Source organism: Fistularia commersonii, chromosome 3 (assembly GCF_037954325.1).
Source record: "Fistularia commersonii isolate RoL2024-O1a breed Wild chromosome 3, RoL_Fcom_v1.0, whole genome shotgun sequence".
In the NCBI taxonomy this organism is placed as follows: domain Eukaryota; kingdom Metazoa; phylum Chordata; class Actinopteri; order Syngnathiformes; family Fistulariidae; genus Fistularia; species Fistularia commersonii.
Genome location: NC_141286.1, coordinates 1041344 through 1058163, shown reverse-complemented (window position 1 = coordinate 1058163; position 16820 = coordinate 1041344). Strand labels below are relative to the sequence as shown.

At 41.0% G+C, this 16820-nt stretch overlaps 1 protein-coding gene across 3 annotated transcripts in view; it reads left to right on the top strand.

The window, feature by feature from the left end:
* The window catches only part of brip1 (BRCA1 interacting helicase 1), a 48012-nt gene extending 31754 nt beyond the window's left edge, over nt 1-16258 (top strand). For 2 of the 3 annotated variants that reach the window (XM_086178265.1, XM_086178257.1), the window contains exons 16-20: nt 30-151; nt 8293-8405; nt 8496-8578; nt 8734-8958; nt 11166-14937. In XM_086178265.1, coding sequence (XP_086034391.1) covers nt 30-151; nt 8293-8405; nt 8496-8578; nt 8734-8958; nt 11166-11845 — 1223 coding nt within the window. In that variant the 3' untranslated portion in view covers nt 11846-14937. Of the gene's footprint in view, nt 1-29; nt 152-8292; nt 8406-8495; nt 8579-8733; nt 8959-11165; nt 14938-15008; nt 15438-15952; nt 16021-16141 lie in introns of those variants that run through there. The other variant, XM_086178273.1, reaches the window with a different exon arrangement.
* The last annotated feature ends 562 nt before the right edge of the window (nt 16259-16820 follow it).

The following is a 16820-nucleotide window of genomic DNA, read 5'->3' as shown; positions in this document are numbered from 1 at the left end:
GTCTTTGTCTCTTAAATATTTTACTCTAGACGGTGCTCTGTTAATTGCCGTCTGCCGAGGTAAAGTAAGCGAAGGACTGGACTTTACTGATGACAACGCCAGGGCGGTGATCACGGTTGGAATTCCATTCCCAAACATTAAGGACCTCCAGGTATGTTGTAAAAAAATCACTTTATTCAGTCTTTCATTTGAGCAAGTTTAATCATATGCATGTGCCCATATACTATCTTTTACATTTTAACACAAATTGTCTAAATGAGCCAGTCTGCAGCATGCCATCACACAATTGTGCTGCGATTTAAGCAATCCCCGTTTCAGTTGGGCCCGAGCGTTTAGAAATACATTTCACACTTGCGTGCATTGACTTGTTGAAAGAATAATGTTACCTTCACCAATTTCTTAAAGTTGAAAATTAAACCCTTTGAACAAGTGGAAGTAACTCCTTGTATATTATTGAGGGACCTGATGTTAAATAGCAGGAGACAGTGTTATGCTGTCAAGTGAGTAGAGCATTGTTTTTGCAATTAAAGTAAAATAACCACTATAACCGCAAATCTTTATTTATTGTTTTATTTCTTATATGTGACTGCTTTAATCTGTTTTTGCTGTTTTTTTTTGGCACAGAAAACACACACACACACACACACACACGCAGTCAAACACAGTCAGATTTCGTGCGATTTATTTGTCATATGCAAGGTACCTCACAGTCAACAGGATAATAACTACCAGTTGCAACGCTATCAACAACACAGAATAACAATGAATGCAAAAAAGAACGTAGGAAAAAATACACATAAAGAAAGATTAAATTAAGTGTCTCCATGCATGTGCAAAGTCCATAGCTTAAATAATAAGAATAGAAACATTTACAGTCTCAAAGTGTGTGAGACATTGACAGTCTGCAAGTTATCGGCCTCTTTCAGTCATTTCTATACATCTGTATATCAACAGAGTAAATCAGATGTCCATCTATATGCAGTCTCTGTATTCCTTTGTGGTGATCCGTGAAAAAAATCCCAAAGCCATGTTGTTGTGTCTGCTCTGTCCTTAGCAGCTAAAGTTGACCTTTAAGTTTGCGTACCCCACCCCCTGTTGCCTCTCCTCCCCCATCCCCCTGTCAGAGCACAGCAAAGCTTTCACTAACCTGTTCTGTCATTGTGTCATGATGAGTGCTTGATTGAAGCTTCCCAGACTCTACCTTCGCCAAAGCTGTCACTTTCACCTCTGTCAAATTTCAAGCCGTCGTTGTTTTTTTTTTTTAAAAAAAATCGCATTTGAAAAAGTTCTTATCGTGAATGGGTGATCTGCCAAAGTTTGACCACAATTTATGCTCCAGGAAAATCAAGGAGATTGAAGGTCTGGTATTGATTTCAGGCGTTGAATTAGTGTTTGGTTCTCTGCTCTGATCATAGAAAAAACTTGCAAGACTGAAATCTGTAGAGGCTTAGATGGGTAATGACCCATATCACCATGAAAGGAACAGAGATTGTCCTTAAAATAAAAAAAAAAAAAATGTCATTTTTTTTTTAAATGGGAAAACAGTGACCTAATCTCAACCCAACTAAGCCAGCCGTTTAAACTCGATTTTATCTTGGACCGAGGTTAGAGTTAGTTACTTTTTCATCCCCGGCGGGAAATTCGCCATTCCAGTAATATCCACAAACATCATGTAAATAGTTACAATAAAGTGAAGAAGGCATGCAAAAAATACCAGTAATATGCAGTATATTTGATATGGCTAAAAGAGCTACACAATAGAATAATCAAATCAATTTCATTTCATTTCATAACAGTACACGACAATTTTTCCTTTATCATACTATTGTGCACTCCTTACCTCACTTGTTACTAAGACACTTATAGTTTTATCACTTGTTTACTAAGACACTTTATAGTTTCACTGAGACACTTTATAGTTTATAGTTTATTTTATTTCTAATTCTGCCTTTTCTTTTTATTATTTATTACTGTTATTTTTTCTGTAACTCTGGCACAACAATTTCCTTCGGGATTAATAAAGTTGTTCTTATCTCATCTTATCTTATCAATATCAGCTTTAGGTTTAGCTCTAAATAGGGATTAGTGAATTATGACTGGAGGTTGTCATGTTAAACGATTGCCTTTGCATTTGATTTGATCTTTTTGTCTTCTGCGATAGATCGATATCACCAATTTGGGAAAGTTGAATTCGAGGAAATATAAAAGACCTTGAATTTTACAATGATTACCGAAAACCTCGCAAAGTACCTGAAGTGAGGACCCTGCAGTTATAGTGTTTGTAGGGCCTCTAAATGTGATTGTTTGCACATAGAAGTATTTTGTAAAATATATCCTGTAGCTTGGAAAAGTGACAATCTAGGCATCCGGTGCATCATCATCACATCTTTCCAGTCATTCTGGGGATGTATAGAGGCAAACTTAATTTTATGTAACCATCAAAAAGATGTTTGAACTCTAAGGTATCTGTCAACCATTTTTCAATCCTTAAAAAAAGCACCCAAATTTGAAAACATCAAAGTTTTACTTTTCTAAAAAATTTGGTCCATCCTGACTTAACCGCTGCTCGTTCAGACAGAAGTCAATGAAAGAAAGAAATGAGGAAATTCAACCGCCATCATCACTGTTCCGTGATTGCATTTTTGTCCTTTCAATGATTAATAGAGGAGGCTTTTGTGTCAAACAGAAACCTCTCAATCGACTCAGCTATTTCGACAAGCGCGGATTACTAAAATGTTAATGCTCTTTTGTGACTTTTTCTATGAATTAGACATGGAGCTATTGTTGTGTTTGTCCCTCTGGCTTCTGCAGTGGTACATGACTTCAATCGCTCTTCCCACTGTATTTTTCCATGGCGAAGGTTAGTGATTAAATTACTCTGTTTCTGCTTTTAATTAGCAATTAAAAAGCAGGAAGTAAATTGGACTTTTCTTACTGCGAGGTGGCAGCATTTTGGAGTGACATCTTTACACCCTCAGATTCTGCTACCGGTTCACTTTGTGCAAAGGGAACTGGAGCTCTTGCTCACCTTGAATCTAGATCTGATCTACCATCAGCATCTGCAGTGCCAGCCTGTGTCTTTTCCTAATGTGTGATCAGATCTGATCAAAATGTGCATTGTAGCCGCAATGTGTATGCTTAGTTAGAAAACCCCTCTGGAGCTAAATGGTGGATCTACTAGCACGTCGTTCCATTTTGTTTATCCTGAGGGAACACAAACTGGGGAAAAAGCGTACATCTATTATGTGGTGAGATTTCTCTCAACTTTCTTGTCCGTTCTCCATGAACAGGAGAGACTCCTGCAATGGAAGCGACAGTTTTAACATTATTTTAGTTCGTTTTATATTTCATTTCTGTGTTATTTTCTGTTATGATCTCCTTAGATTGGTTTCGTATGTGCCGTCATCTCTTTCAGTTTCTGTGTTTCCCCTGCATGGAGATCACTGTCTGACCAGCTTTATATTTTTGTTCAACTCAAAAAACATCTGAACTGACTAGTATCGGATCACGGCGTGCAACATTGGTCATGGTATCCAGTCCCGTGTACTCGCCTGCACTTTTGCCCTCGATAAAGCTTCACATATCCAGTAGTTTCTGGTGTTATTTCCCATTTTAAAACTTCATGTTTTAGCCCCCCGAAACACACGTGGAACCACACATAGTAACTCATTAATTCTATGCTATATTCACACAGCAGCCCCGATTTCGAGGATAAGCGGCGTAAGCCCGGCTTCTCTCCATTTAAAACCGCTTCAGCACACTAGATGGCTGCATTCCCAGACACGCATAACTCTTGGACACTTAACTGGAAGGACGTAGCACAGCATTTTACTAGCCTGTAGTGTTATTGTGACAAAGATCAAAGGTTGAACTTGAGAAGCCCACGACAGTCAAAGCTCTGCCAAATGTGGTATTGCATTTATGTTTAGGTTTTTTTCCCGGGGCTTGTTATACACCGAACCGTTGGATCCTGTGTGACCCAAACAGAAAAAGGGTCTTTACAACCAATAAAAAGACACTTAGAACTGATAAGGGATCTTTTTTATTTTAATGACAGGCTCAGCCATCCTCTTACTGCTGCCTTTTATCAAAGACTAGCCGGAAAGTGTTTTATTTTTATGTCCTCTGATGGATAGAGGGATTTTGGAGGAATGCTGACGAGTTCACAGAAATTAACAAGGGGAGATGATGGATGGTCGAGGCACACTTGAGGCAGAACATGTGGATTTCTAATCAGCCCCTGAAGAAATGCTTCGTAATACGTAATCCTTATTTGTGCTGTCATTTTCAGCATCTTAACAGCTCTTTCACTTGATATTTTTTTGGTGATATAATCCCTAAACTTCGCTCTTCTTCTTCTCCTTTCTCCTTTTCCCTTCAGGGGTCGCCACCGTGAATCCACCTTCTCCATCTAACCCTATTTTCTGAACCTTCTGTGTCACACCAACTAACTTCATATCCTCTCTCACTGTCCATAAATCTTCTCTTTGGTCTTCCTCTAGACCTCCAATCCCAGCATCCGTCTATCAATATCTGCCCATCACTTCTTCATCCCATCTATTGCCTTCACCAACATGCCCATTGAAGTCTGCACCAACTACCCTCTCATCTCTGGGGATATTCTGCATCACTTCATCTAGCTCATTCCAGAACCTCTCCTTCTCCTCAGACTCACATCCCACCTGTGGTTCATAGCCACTAACAACATTGAGCATCACAACTTCAATTTCCAGTTTCAGATTCATAAGTCTGTCGGACATTCTTTTTTCCACCATAACATTCTTAACAAATTCCTCTGAGATAACTTCTTATCCCTTTCTCTTCCTGTCAGTACCATGATAGTACAACTTGAAACCTGCTCCTAAGCTTCTAGCCTTACTACCTTTCCACCTGGTCTCCTGGACACACAGTATCTCCACCTTCCCTCTCTGCATCATGTCCACCAACTCTCTACCTTTTCCTGTCGCAGTCCCAATATTCAAAGCACCTCCTCTCAGTCCCAGACTCTTGTCTTTCCTCTTCTCTCTCTGCTTTCGAACACGCCTTCCTCCTCTCCTTCTTCCACCCACAGTAGCCCAGTTTCCACTGGTACCCTGTAGGTCATCGGCAGCAATGGCGGTCGTTGTTAAGCCGGGCCTTAACCGATCCGGTATGAGATTGTTAGGTTTGATTTGCATATTTGGTTTTAGGCAGGATGCCCTTCTTGACGCAGCCCTCTGCATTTATCCTGGTTTTGACCAGCTCAGGAGACACTGGCCTGAACCTCCTCAAGCTGGCTCAGGAGACACTGGCCTGAACCTCCTCAAGCTGGCTCAGGAGACACCGGTCTGAACCTCCTCAAGCTGGCTCAGGAGACACTGGCCTGTACCCCTAAAGCTGGCTCAGGAGACACTGGCCTGTACCCCTAAAGCTGGCTCGGGGAGAGATAGACTTGGGCCCCCAAGGCTGCATGAATACCTCGACTTAATACAACCATTATTGTTATAATGCGCCCGACTTCCACATATTAAGAGCTGTTATGAGTAGGTAATATACTGTTCAGGCTGTTAGAGGATTTTAATGCTTCAAGCTCCGACAGTATTCCGTATCTATGTCAAATATACTTTTACACTCATCAAATGACTCTTTTTTTGAGATTGCCTCTTCTGTTGATCAGGTTCTTTGCACTATATGAGAACCATACAGTCCAATTCAAACTGCATATTTCTGAATCTCTCTTTCTCTCTCTGTCACTCACTCACACACACCTAGCTGCTTGACTAAGAAAAGAAAAGAAATTCAAGTCAAGAAATCATCCTATAGTGAGTCGTGTCCAATATAATTATGTTTGGTGTGGACTGACCCATGAGAGTGTTGGAAGGTGTTCTAGTCAAATGTCCTACATATATGTATACACGGACACATTTAACTTTAAGATGAGCCACTCTGCTGTCAGCTCAACCTCATGTGACAGATGAGGTGCTCAGCAATTTCAGTGACAGGCACAAGATGTCCTGGACCGCCAGGGGCGTGCACAGTGACACTGACGCCCACCACACACACCCTGTGTAAAATGTAGCTCATACGGATGCGCTCAGCTATGAATCATGCCTACTGGTCAAATATGTTTTTCGGGATGAACAGGTAGCTTTAGAGGACAAGGCCAAAGCAAGCGAGTGATCTCTTGACATTTTAACTAATCCCTTCGAGCTTGTGGTTTCTTGCACATTTGGGAAATTTGCTAGCAGCCAGAATTGGCTTTTTCACATACGTAACCTGTCATGTTAGATTGGACAATGATATGGTACAGACAAGAGACGCGATGGCTTGGACGGCGGAATAGTTTGTGATTGGATTTAGATGACACAGTCGGCTCCAGGCCACTGACCTTTCTGCCAGAGCTGCGGGTTGAGAAGTAGATTCTTTTACTGCTATAGTGGCTCATATTGAACATAAAAGGAAAGGTGTACAAGACAGTGGTGAGACCAGCGATGATGTTTGGACTAGAAACTGTTCCAATGACCAAAAGACAGCAGGCAGAACTAGAGGTTGCAGAGATGAAGATGTTGAGGTTCTCTTTGGGAGTGACCAGGATGGAGAGGATCAGGAATGAGTCTATCAAAGGGACGGCACATGTTCGATGTTTTGGAGAGAAGGTCAGAGAAGCCAGACTGAGATGGTTGGGTCATGGACAGAGGAGGGATAGAGAACATATTGGTAGACGGATGCTGGAATTGGAGCTGCCAGGCAAGAGGTCTGGAGGAAGACCAAAGAGAAGGTTTATGGACGTGGTGAGAGAAGATATGAAGGTAGTTGGTGTGAGAGAGGAGGATCCAGAGAATAGGGTTAGATGGAGAAAGTGGACTCGCTGTGGCGACACCTGAAGGGAAAAGCCGAAAGAAGAAGAAGAAGTGTCTCATATTGAACGGTTTCTCACCAAAAAGGCAACTTTACAACACTGGCTTCGACACATACACTTTGTCTCAAAAAACCCGCTTGTAGTATTGTTGTCGTTTCCGGAAAAAAAAAAGGTGTAATTTCCCATTGTCCCGTGAGCCGAGGCACACAATCGTCCAACAGTGAGACTCTTTTCAGTGTCACTTTCATGTTGTTCTTCGCGGCGGGTGTGTGTTTGACCGCTTCGTATCGGTGTGATTAGACGTCGTCCGACTCGAGGACGATGTTGTTGATTTTCTGTGACCGCTTGTTTGTTTATGCACACGAGCGCAGACAGGCCACAGTGGTATTGCGTGATGCACGTCGGGGAACAGGATGTACCTGCCACAGTCCTGTGTTTGGTGGCTGTGGGCGAACACATGGTACCTGTCAAAAGCAGTTAGAGCCCTGTTCAGCAGCCTGCCCTTCATGACAACTCATCAGACGCCAGCTGAACTTTTCACTTGTCAATTCAGAAAGGTTAGCACTAAAATCAACGGAGACAGATGCAAATGGATGGATGCTTTCTTCGTTTTCGTGTGCAGGGATGCTTCATGTTGCCTAGACCACCTTGTCCGCCCCCTCCTACTGCCTCTGCAGCTCTGTCACAGCTTGTCTATAGTGCTGCTGTTCCCCTTTCACAACACGTCTGTTTGGAAGGGCAGGTAATACTGCACCGCTTCAAGCCTTCAGGTGTTTTTATCAGTGTTCTGGTTCTCTTTAGAACCCCATCTCCACGGGTTTCTCCTTTTGTACGGCCAATTAATCGATTTATCCGCGTACCAAGGCCATCGCCGTTATTGTCCCACAGAAAAGAGTTCTATTCATTCCTGTTTGCATTTCACATTAAATGATTGGCCAATAATTTTGTCCGTAAGCCTAACTTTAGAAAATGGAAAAAACTGTAATTAGAGGGATTTCTGTCTTGTTACAGCTTGCAAGTCAAAATTTGATGATCAGATTTGATTTATATAGGGATAAACCACCACAGGGTTGTTTCATGACACTTTACATGTGGAGTAGGTCTCGACGACACTCCTTAAAATGATTAACAGAAACCCAATATTACCCCACGGGCAAACAGGTTCTGTGTGTAATTTTACAATGGCTTCAGGCCACTTCAGTCTATTAATGTGTTGCTTTATGAAACTGTTTTATATATATATATATATATATATATATATTGTGGTCTCGCTAACTGAAAGGCCGAACTGTGCTTTTACTTAATTTTTTGCTACTCTTGTTGAAAGACAGTTGTGAGAATGACGTCAGTTCAGTCTTACGAAAAATATTTCAATTTAAAAAAAAGGTCATAAATAATATCAACAATACTTATCCTTGAGTATTTTTGGTTCTGTTATCCTATGTGATAAATAGGTGGAACTGAAGATGAAGTATAATGACCAGCACTGCACAACCAGAGGTCTACTCTCAGGTCACCGCTGGTATGAGATTCAGGCCTACCGAGCTCTAAACCAGGCCTTGGGAAGGTAAATCTTACATGTGTCAAGGTTTCAGTCAGAATCACGTGTGCTGTTGCATTTTTATGGACTAAAAATGAAATTGCTTTTCTTTTTTAGGTGTATCCGCCATAGGAATGACTGGGGCGCCTTAATTCTTGTGGATGACCGTTACAGGAGTAATCCTAATAAGTACATCACAGGTTGGCAAAAGTCGTCACTTGCTGAAAACAAAAAAAACCCTCCTGACTTTCCGTGTCAAACTGGACACGCTCTCAACTTGAACACTAGATGGCAATAGTCGTCCATTCTAAGAAACAGGGCGGTGTGTGTGTGTGTGTGTGTTGTTGTGTTCCAGGTCTGTCCAAATGGGTTCGCCAGCGCGTCCTGCATCATGATACCTTCAGCACGGCCATGCAATCTCTGGTAGCGTTTTCTCAATGCCAGCAGAACTCTTCTCCTGTAGAGAGCCAGAGCCCTCGAGGTTCCTCTGCCGGAGCTGAGGAGGCTTTGAGAAACGACTCCGAACTCAAAAAGACGTTCCGGTCCCCAGTCTTTCCATTTGAACCCAGCCCACACAGAGGTTTGCCGAATGCCTGTTTTTATCACAAATGCAATATGAAGCCGTAGAAAATTGAAAAAAGATAAAATTGAAAATCTCTATCGGGAGTCCAAATTGTCAAATCAAGCAAACTAAGAATGATTGCAGTCAGTCATTCTTGAGGTTGGACACACTCCTGGTGGACTGCCTGATGGGTTTCATTGGTTCACTGACAAAAATGGTAAAAGAATAAATCAAGTGCCTTTGGCAAATGCTAGTAATCCACTGAGCCATTAAGAGGACACACTAAATGTTGCTAAAAGGGTGAAGATGTATTTATTGACAAACTAATTATTTGTTGTAACTGACTATAGCCGTAATGCTAATTATGTTTGGTTTCATATTGATGATGTATTATTTCATTTATTTTTCAGATTTCAGTTTTTTTAATATTATGTTAAACACCGACAGAAAACCGGTCATTCATTTAATCAGTAAACATGGTGAACATTCACGCAGCATCAGCTTTGCACCTGGTGTAGAAGATGAGGGTTGGGAGCCTTCTGGTGCTGAAGAGCCCTTCAGCGCTCAATGCTTCCTAATGGTTGGACAACAGAGATGTGACCACAACAATGGACGGCTCCTTTCCAGCCTGTGTGATACATCTTTACCTCAGAATGGAGGCTATGCTGTACATCTTGTCGTTTCTTTAAAAGAAATATGCCTATTGAACTCGATGAATCACAGAATATTTGAAAATAATAACGCATATGGTATTTAAAGGCGTGCTAATGCCTCAGCATGGATATTTGAGATAAAAATAAATCAAAACAGTACATTATAGAAGTCTCTTAAAACGTATAAGGGCTGGGACCTGCCTGCTTTTTCACTTTGTCTTAACTGGCATGATACATTCTTTATCATCTGAAAAAGATTCACCAAAAAATGATTGACCAATGACTTTACATCGTTATTAATGGCATCCTCAATCTGTATGAAATTATTATTCTTTATATGTTATGGTACTGTACAGTTTGCATAGAAGTCTTCCTGGATTTAAAAAGCACTGATTTCCAACTGATGGCTTTTTATCATCGGTTGCTACTCAGTCTGAGGCAAACACTTTCCCGATTTGTGCATTCAGTATCAACCCGGTCATTTTGTATGATCATAATTGATATACACTTTACGGGTTCTGCAAGGACAAATGCTTTTTTATGACATCAGAGTCAAAGAACGTCGATGGAAAAGTATAACATTGAGTTTGAAGCGTTCATAATAAAGACGCACGCATTTGTTAATTAAACTCAAGTACGAACGTTGTACTGCGTAAATTGAGAATTTGAAGCAATTATTCGTATCGTATTATTTTTATTTTAAAGTATCACAATAGATGTTTTCTGATTCATTGTCTCAGTGGTTATCAGTTTCAAAAACAGTCTCTGGCTTATGTTGTGAAACACTATTTAGGGCTGCAGTAAAGAAGAAATGCTGTATTAAGCTAAACTGTGCTCAACAACATAAACATTGTGGGAAAAAAATAGAAAATCTAATTATCCAGATGTGTGAAAGAGTACAGAATTGTCATTGTCGAGATACTAAAAGTACACAGAATAGCAGAGGGATGAAAGCGGTCCATGTTCAAGCTTGTTTTGTAATATATATATTTATATATCATATATATATGAATGACAGCAGGTTTCCAAAACAAGCAATCAAAATGCCATTTTCTGTGGTGGCAGGGATTTGAAGGGGACATGAAAAGAAGATATATTTAGGTGACATATTTGCTCATTGCCTGTGAAAGCAGCCTTTGTTTCGGGGTCATAACAAGGTTGAACAGTTGAATTTGGTGTTGTGGCTAGCTGTGGTAGCTGAGCGGTAGCAGACACCCCCTAACGCCCACCCAGCCTCCGCTCGGGGTGGGGGGGCCACGGGATCAGTTGAGTGGCTTGCCTCATTACTGTAAGGTCTTTTGCGTGCCTGAGTGCTGCTGAAGCGAGCTGATGAGCAGATGTTGGACTGTTGCTTTTAATTAAATCCCCTTGACCTTTGTTTGGGTTATATTGAGCGTAAGGCCACATTTATATCTTTCTACATAAAAAAGCACCAGCAGCCAGCGTCCGTGGTGCAATTTCAAAGCTTTCCTGTGAGCTTTCTTGCTTTCTTGCTCGCACTTGGTTTATAATCACGCCATTCGAACACATTTTGTGTTTTAGATGTAAGAAATCCTCCATTCTGTTTCCCAGGTGCCGAACAGCAGAAGGAGATGCGGCGCCGTTTCCCAGCAGAACCGCTCTCTGATAAAGAAAGGCCAGATCGTCTGTACCACATTTTCACCTCCGGTCCCATCAGTTTGTTCAAAAAGGCAATTTTTAAAGAGACGGACCCCGGTGATCCCAGCCAGCACATAGAGACGCCCGGTATTCCTGAGAAGGAGCGGCAGAGTCCCTCACCGCCAGACAGGACTGAGGACCGTTGTCTTAAAGCGGCGTCCTGTGAAACCAAAGAGGGACAACAAAATGTGTCTTCAGACGCTCTCACGGCATGCGAACCCGACCTTCCTCCGGCAGACGGGCCGGATGAAGACGACCTGACCGTGTTCTTCACCCCCGAACTTTTTAATAGCGACGGAGAGGAGGACGGCCCACAGAGCGAGGCGGAGATGCCGTCTCCTTCGGGGATTGTATGCGGAGCGGACGTTCCCGCCGCGCCGTCGGGGGAGCTTTTCGGAGGCCGAGCGTCCCCTTGTGAACGACGCAGTGCGAATTTAGTCAGTGAGACAAAAGCTAAATTACCAGAAGGTGAAAGAGGCGGTGAAAGGGCAGAGACGCGAGGTGAGGAGGCAGAGCAGGTGGTCACGCAGGCAGGGAGTAGACACTCCAGACTGTCCAGATCCAGACAGAAAGCTCCTCAACCAGGTAACTAACACAGCACCATATCTGGTTTGCAAAAGCAACACATATGCAAGTTAATCAGCCGGCATGTAACGTGCAATTGTTACACGATTTGCAACTTTTATCGAATCCAGATAACTAAGAAACGTTCCGACCGTACTAATCGCTACGCCCATGCGTATTTCGACCGACGCGGTCGTTTCACGTGCACTCTGGTATCGTGTGGATAAATCTCGTTAAGGTCGCAGAGGCCGTGCCCTCAAGCCCGACTCCACGTAATTGTGGAAGTGACATCGCTGATCTTAAATCATTAAAATACAAAACCAAGAGCTCATTTGTTTTCTTGAGGAGTACATCATCACTTTGTTGAGTTTTAATGATGTGTACATACATCATGGCTGGCGAACATGGACGCTTAAGACTCGCCTCACTTAACCTCATTTGTTTTTTGTTTTCTTTCCAATTATATGCCATATGAGTACATGGATGAGCATTTGTTTGACTCACAAGCCTGGATCTTTTTTTTTTTTTTTTACTCTGCAATAAAACGCTCACACTTCCTTTGTCTCTTTTCCCCCTCATATTCTTTCTGAAGTGAATTTGCAGACCACCATATCGATGTTGTTTTAGATCAAAATATTATCATCTTTCATTTAATTAAAAAAAGCGCAAATTCTTCCCGGTGCTTTTCGTAAACTTTTTGCGATGAACGGTCACAACCGTTTCTGGACCTAAAACATGTCAGTCTGGATGTTGTCAAGCTCATGTTGGAGTGTAAGTTTTACCTGGTAAAAGTTTGAGACTGTCAATAAAATTTACTCCAAGTTGTAAGATGGTTACACTATTACACTAGAGACACTTTTGAATATTTACTTTACAAACTGAATTATTAGCAAATTCCCAAGCCCGTTTCCAATACACCATACTACTGGAAGTTATTTGTAATATACTCAAATTTTTTTCAAATTTTAAGTTAATTTTCTCAGTTTTTTGTTTTTGTTTACCTGAAATTGTTATGCGCTGAAATATCGTGTCACAGTTTAAGGAAGACGGGACACCAGTATCTTGTATAAGTCCTTTGCTATTTATTTTGTTTTAGTAATTAATGTTGATAATGGCAAAACAGATGGCGGTTATTATACTGTTTTTGATACAATATGAAGAGAACAAAGTATTAAAAGATCTCACTTTCACTTTTCTGATAAGACGATCGTCACGTCTGCAGTTTTCACAAAACAATGTTTTGAGCCCTCGTGTTATTTCACCTTTTGAATCTTCAACAATGCCTTTCAGGGCAGTTTTTCATTTTGTTTGACTTGTAAAGAGAAGCGGTTCTCGCAAAGGTCATATTTATTTGCTTTGCGTCTGCTTTGTGCTCGGGGATACCAATCAAACCAATGTTAAATGTGGAATTGCCAAACAAGGTGGCATAAAATCATCAAGAAGGAAGCAGGAAGATTAAATTAACTGTGATTACTCTGATGTGATTTCTCTCATTACAGCAAACTTCACCAATGTGTGATTTACACAGATGAGTGGAGTGGACAAGTGTTCCATTAAAACCTTTCTTTTGCTCATCAACTGCCTCCCCAAGACCCTTGTATACGTAATCGTGCCTGACCACTCGTTAACATCATCAAAACACAGAACGTGGAGAGGCTGGCAAATGTGTGTTAAAAGCACTTAATAGGGAGCGCACATTACCCAAAGACCGAGTAATAGCTGACAATGACTTTTTCCCATTAGCTTCTTTCAGACTTCCCAACCCCAAATCATTAATGCTTCACTAAGGAAACATTTTGCTTTATAAGATATACCAAACAGAGGGGAAATTCACAATAAAAACATTTTGCTTCATATATTCTTTTCATTTGAGAAATGGAAGCCTTTTCTTCAGCAGTATTTGCAGGAGCAAGTCCGGTTTTGATGCTATCGAGCGTCGCCGTTTTATAAAAGATTTGGACAACAATGTTGATGTCTTTGTCAAACGTGTAATTGTATCATTTTCAGGAATTTTGTGACAAATAGATGCAAGCTTAGCAAGCAAACTGATAGTTATGAATTCAAAATGAAATGTTCATTTGACTGAATTCTGTGATGAGCGGCAACATAAAACCCCTTTATTTCTTTTTTGTGGCTATTTATGTCATTGCATTAAATTTCTTTAATGTTTTACAGATAAATGGTGAATAAATCCCTCCTCTCTGGGGGGGGATTTGTTTCTTCACCCAGAAGTTCCTGTGGTGTTGATCCCACAAGTGCAATTCTCATATATATATATATATATCATTATAAGATATATATATGTATATATATATATGTGTGTGTGTGTGTGTGTATATGTATGTATACATATATGTGTATATATATGGATGTATGTATACATATATATGTATATATGCATATATTTATGTGTGTGTGTATATATATGTATGTATGTATACAAAGGGACTAAATTGTTGATTTGACTATTCCTGAAGTTTTTTGTCTGATTAAGGTTTGTTTTTGTCGAATGATGGCTTCCTTAGTTCACCTGAAATCTTGGAAAAGTGCAGCTGGTCATCAAAGTGCTGAATCATAAATGAATCAATAAATATGGGAGTAAAGGAATCTTAAGAAAATGGATGTCACTGCTCAATGTTAACTGCAATATTTTTTTCTTTTTTTGTTCATTTTCTTGTGAAAGCTAGACTTTAATTCCCTCTTGATTGCTTCTCTTAAAAGGTGCCGTCAGGTCCAAAAGTTAAGCGTCGTTTGAACTCTTTCGGACCTTACTCTTACTCTAGTGTGTTCCCATTCCACATTTATCAAACGTACCATTGTTTCAGTGAATGACTTCCCAGGCTGTGGAAACAGTCACTTATTATCTCCTCAAAGTCCGTCTGCATCGTCTCTCGGGCTTTTGCTCGCATCGCATTTATACGAACATCACTCACCTTGGTCCGGTTTGCTGTAACTGTGTATCGTATGAACTGGACTCCCCAGAGACTCAACTGGGGTTTTAAAATTCCTGCTTCTCACCAGAAACCGATCTGTTGTATGACTTATATTTTTGATTCCTGAAAGCACCACAAATGATTCTGGTTCCAAACTGCAACAAAATACAGTATATTAAATCCCCGCCCACCCTCTTTGTTGTTCTGGCTCAGGAAAAAGGGCTATATTTACTAAATGTTGCATCTTTTTGTCGGGCAGGTGGAGGCTATGAAGACGTCTCAGGGAGGAGCCGTCAAAAAAACCACATCCGGCTCAGCACGATGCAGACGGACGGGAAGAGTTTTTACGTCGAGTTAAAGATTACAGATTCGGAGAGCCGAGAACCCCTGAGGAAAAGCTCTTCGTTAAAGATCCGCCACAATATTTTTCCCGTACATGACCAGACTGGTGTGGAAGAAGGCCGTAAAGCCTGCTCAGATGCAGAGCAGACAGACGAGTTGCAGAAGCCCTCTCTAGATGCAGGAGACCAGAAAGACCTTGAGGAGCTGGTCATCCCCGATGCTGGTGCTCCACACGTTGCTCTTGTCGCTTCCAAACAAGACGACAAAGTGTGCCTGCACAAGGACGAGGTAGCGTCTACTGCTGCTCCAGAGGAAACTCCTGCCGGTCAGCTCAACAAACCAAAAGGTAAAGCGCTTGCAACAAGTTCCACATGAACATGCTAGGATGAAAGATGGTGTTCTACTCAGAGACACGACCGAACCGAACCGTGGTCAAGACTTTTATTGGCAACAGGAATGTGATGAGTCAAAAACAAGACAAAGGCTGGGGTTGTTGAGACAAGATAATACAGTTTTGGTTCCACAAGAAGAAATGAACCAACATATTTTGAGCCTGCTGTAATATTTAACATTCAATATCTAAACAGGGAACGCATCTTAGGATCTCAGGTAACCTTCGACCCCTGCTTTCTTAAGTTGTTTCTTGTGACAAGCTGACGGTTAAATGTCAACCAGGATGTAGAATGAGGACATGTCGGCCGGTTCTTTGAATGCATGTTATTTTAGGCCTGTATTCCATTACCCTACAATTACTTTCCCGAAGGGCGGATTGTGAAAATACTTTTCAAGGTTCTACATTCTTGTGGAAGTATTGTCTGGAATACTGTTCAATATCTAAAATATCTTTCCGTCCATCAAAAGTACAAAGATCTTACAAGCAGGAACGAAGAAGACTCAGGACGTGTCCAAAAAGAACGGCCATTTTCCAGGTGCCCACTGCGAATCCTTGTTTAGTTATTTACCATCCAGCTATGCATTTAGTCACACAATAAATCCCGTGTGGCCTAACGGAACAATGAAAACCTGACAAAGATGTTTTCATATCCGCAGTGAAATTGTCCCGGTCCAGGGAGGAAGCGGACGGTGCAGGACGAAGCATCGCACCACAGTGTGCATCTCGTGGAAGCAGCATTCTGGGTGCGTCTTTTTAAAAATACAAGAATGGGGTTGGTTAGTGGCACCGTCTCTTTTCAATGTAGTTATTCTGACTTAAGTGGTAAATGAAAACTGATGTTCTAAAGCTAAAAATACCGTTGAGAATCCGTGGTTACCTTGAAATGTCCCTTTGCGTGTTGACCTGTCAAACAAGTTGTCCAGATGCAATAAACGAAAACGTTGTTTCCTTGTTGGTTTAAAAAGCAATGTGGCTGCAGTGGCTGCATGACTATCATATATATATATATATATATATATATATATCATATATTAACTAAAGCCCAGTAAGACCTGATATCTCAGTGCACATATGTCACCGTTGCGTTTAGATATTACATTTCTTATTTGATAAATACTCGAAACGTGGATATGCAACCGTGATTACTGTGCAACTTTTGACTTTACTATTTCTTTTTTGTTTTATGACATTTGTACTTTTCCCAGATAATCTTTGAACCAATATTGTTTAATTTTCAAGCAGTATAGTACAGCGCAGAGCACATTCATGTGCCTTTATGTAATTTAAGATTGCTAAATTAAAGTCCAAACATCTTTCATTTCCAAGTCGAACACT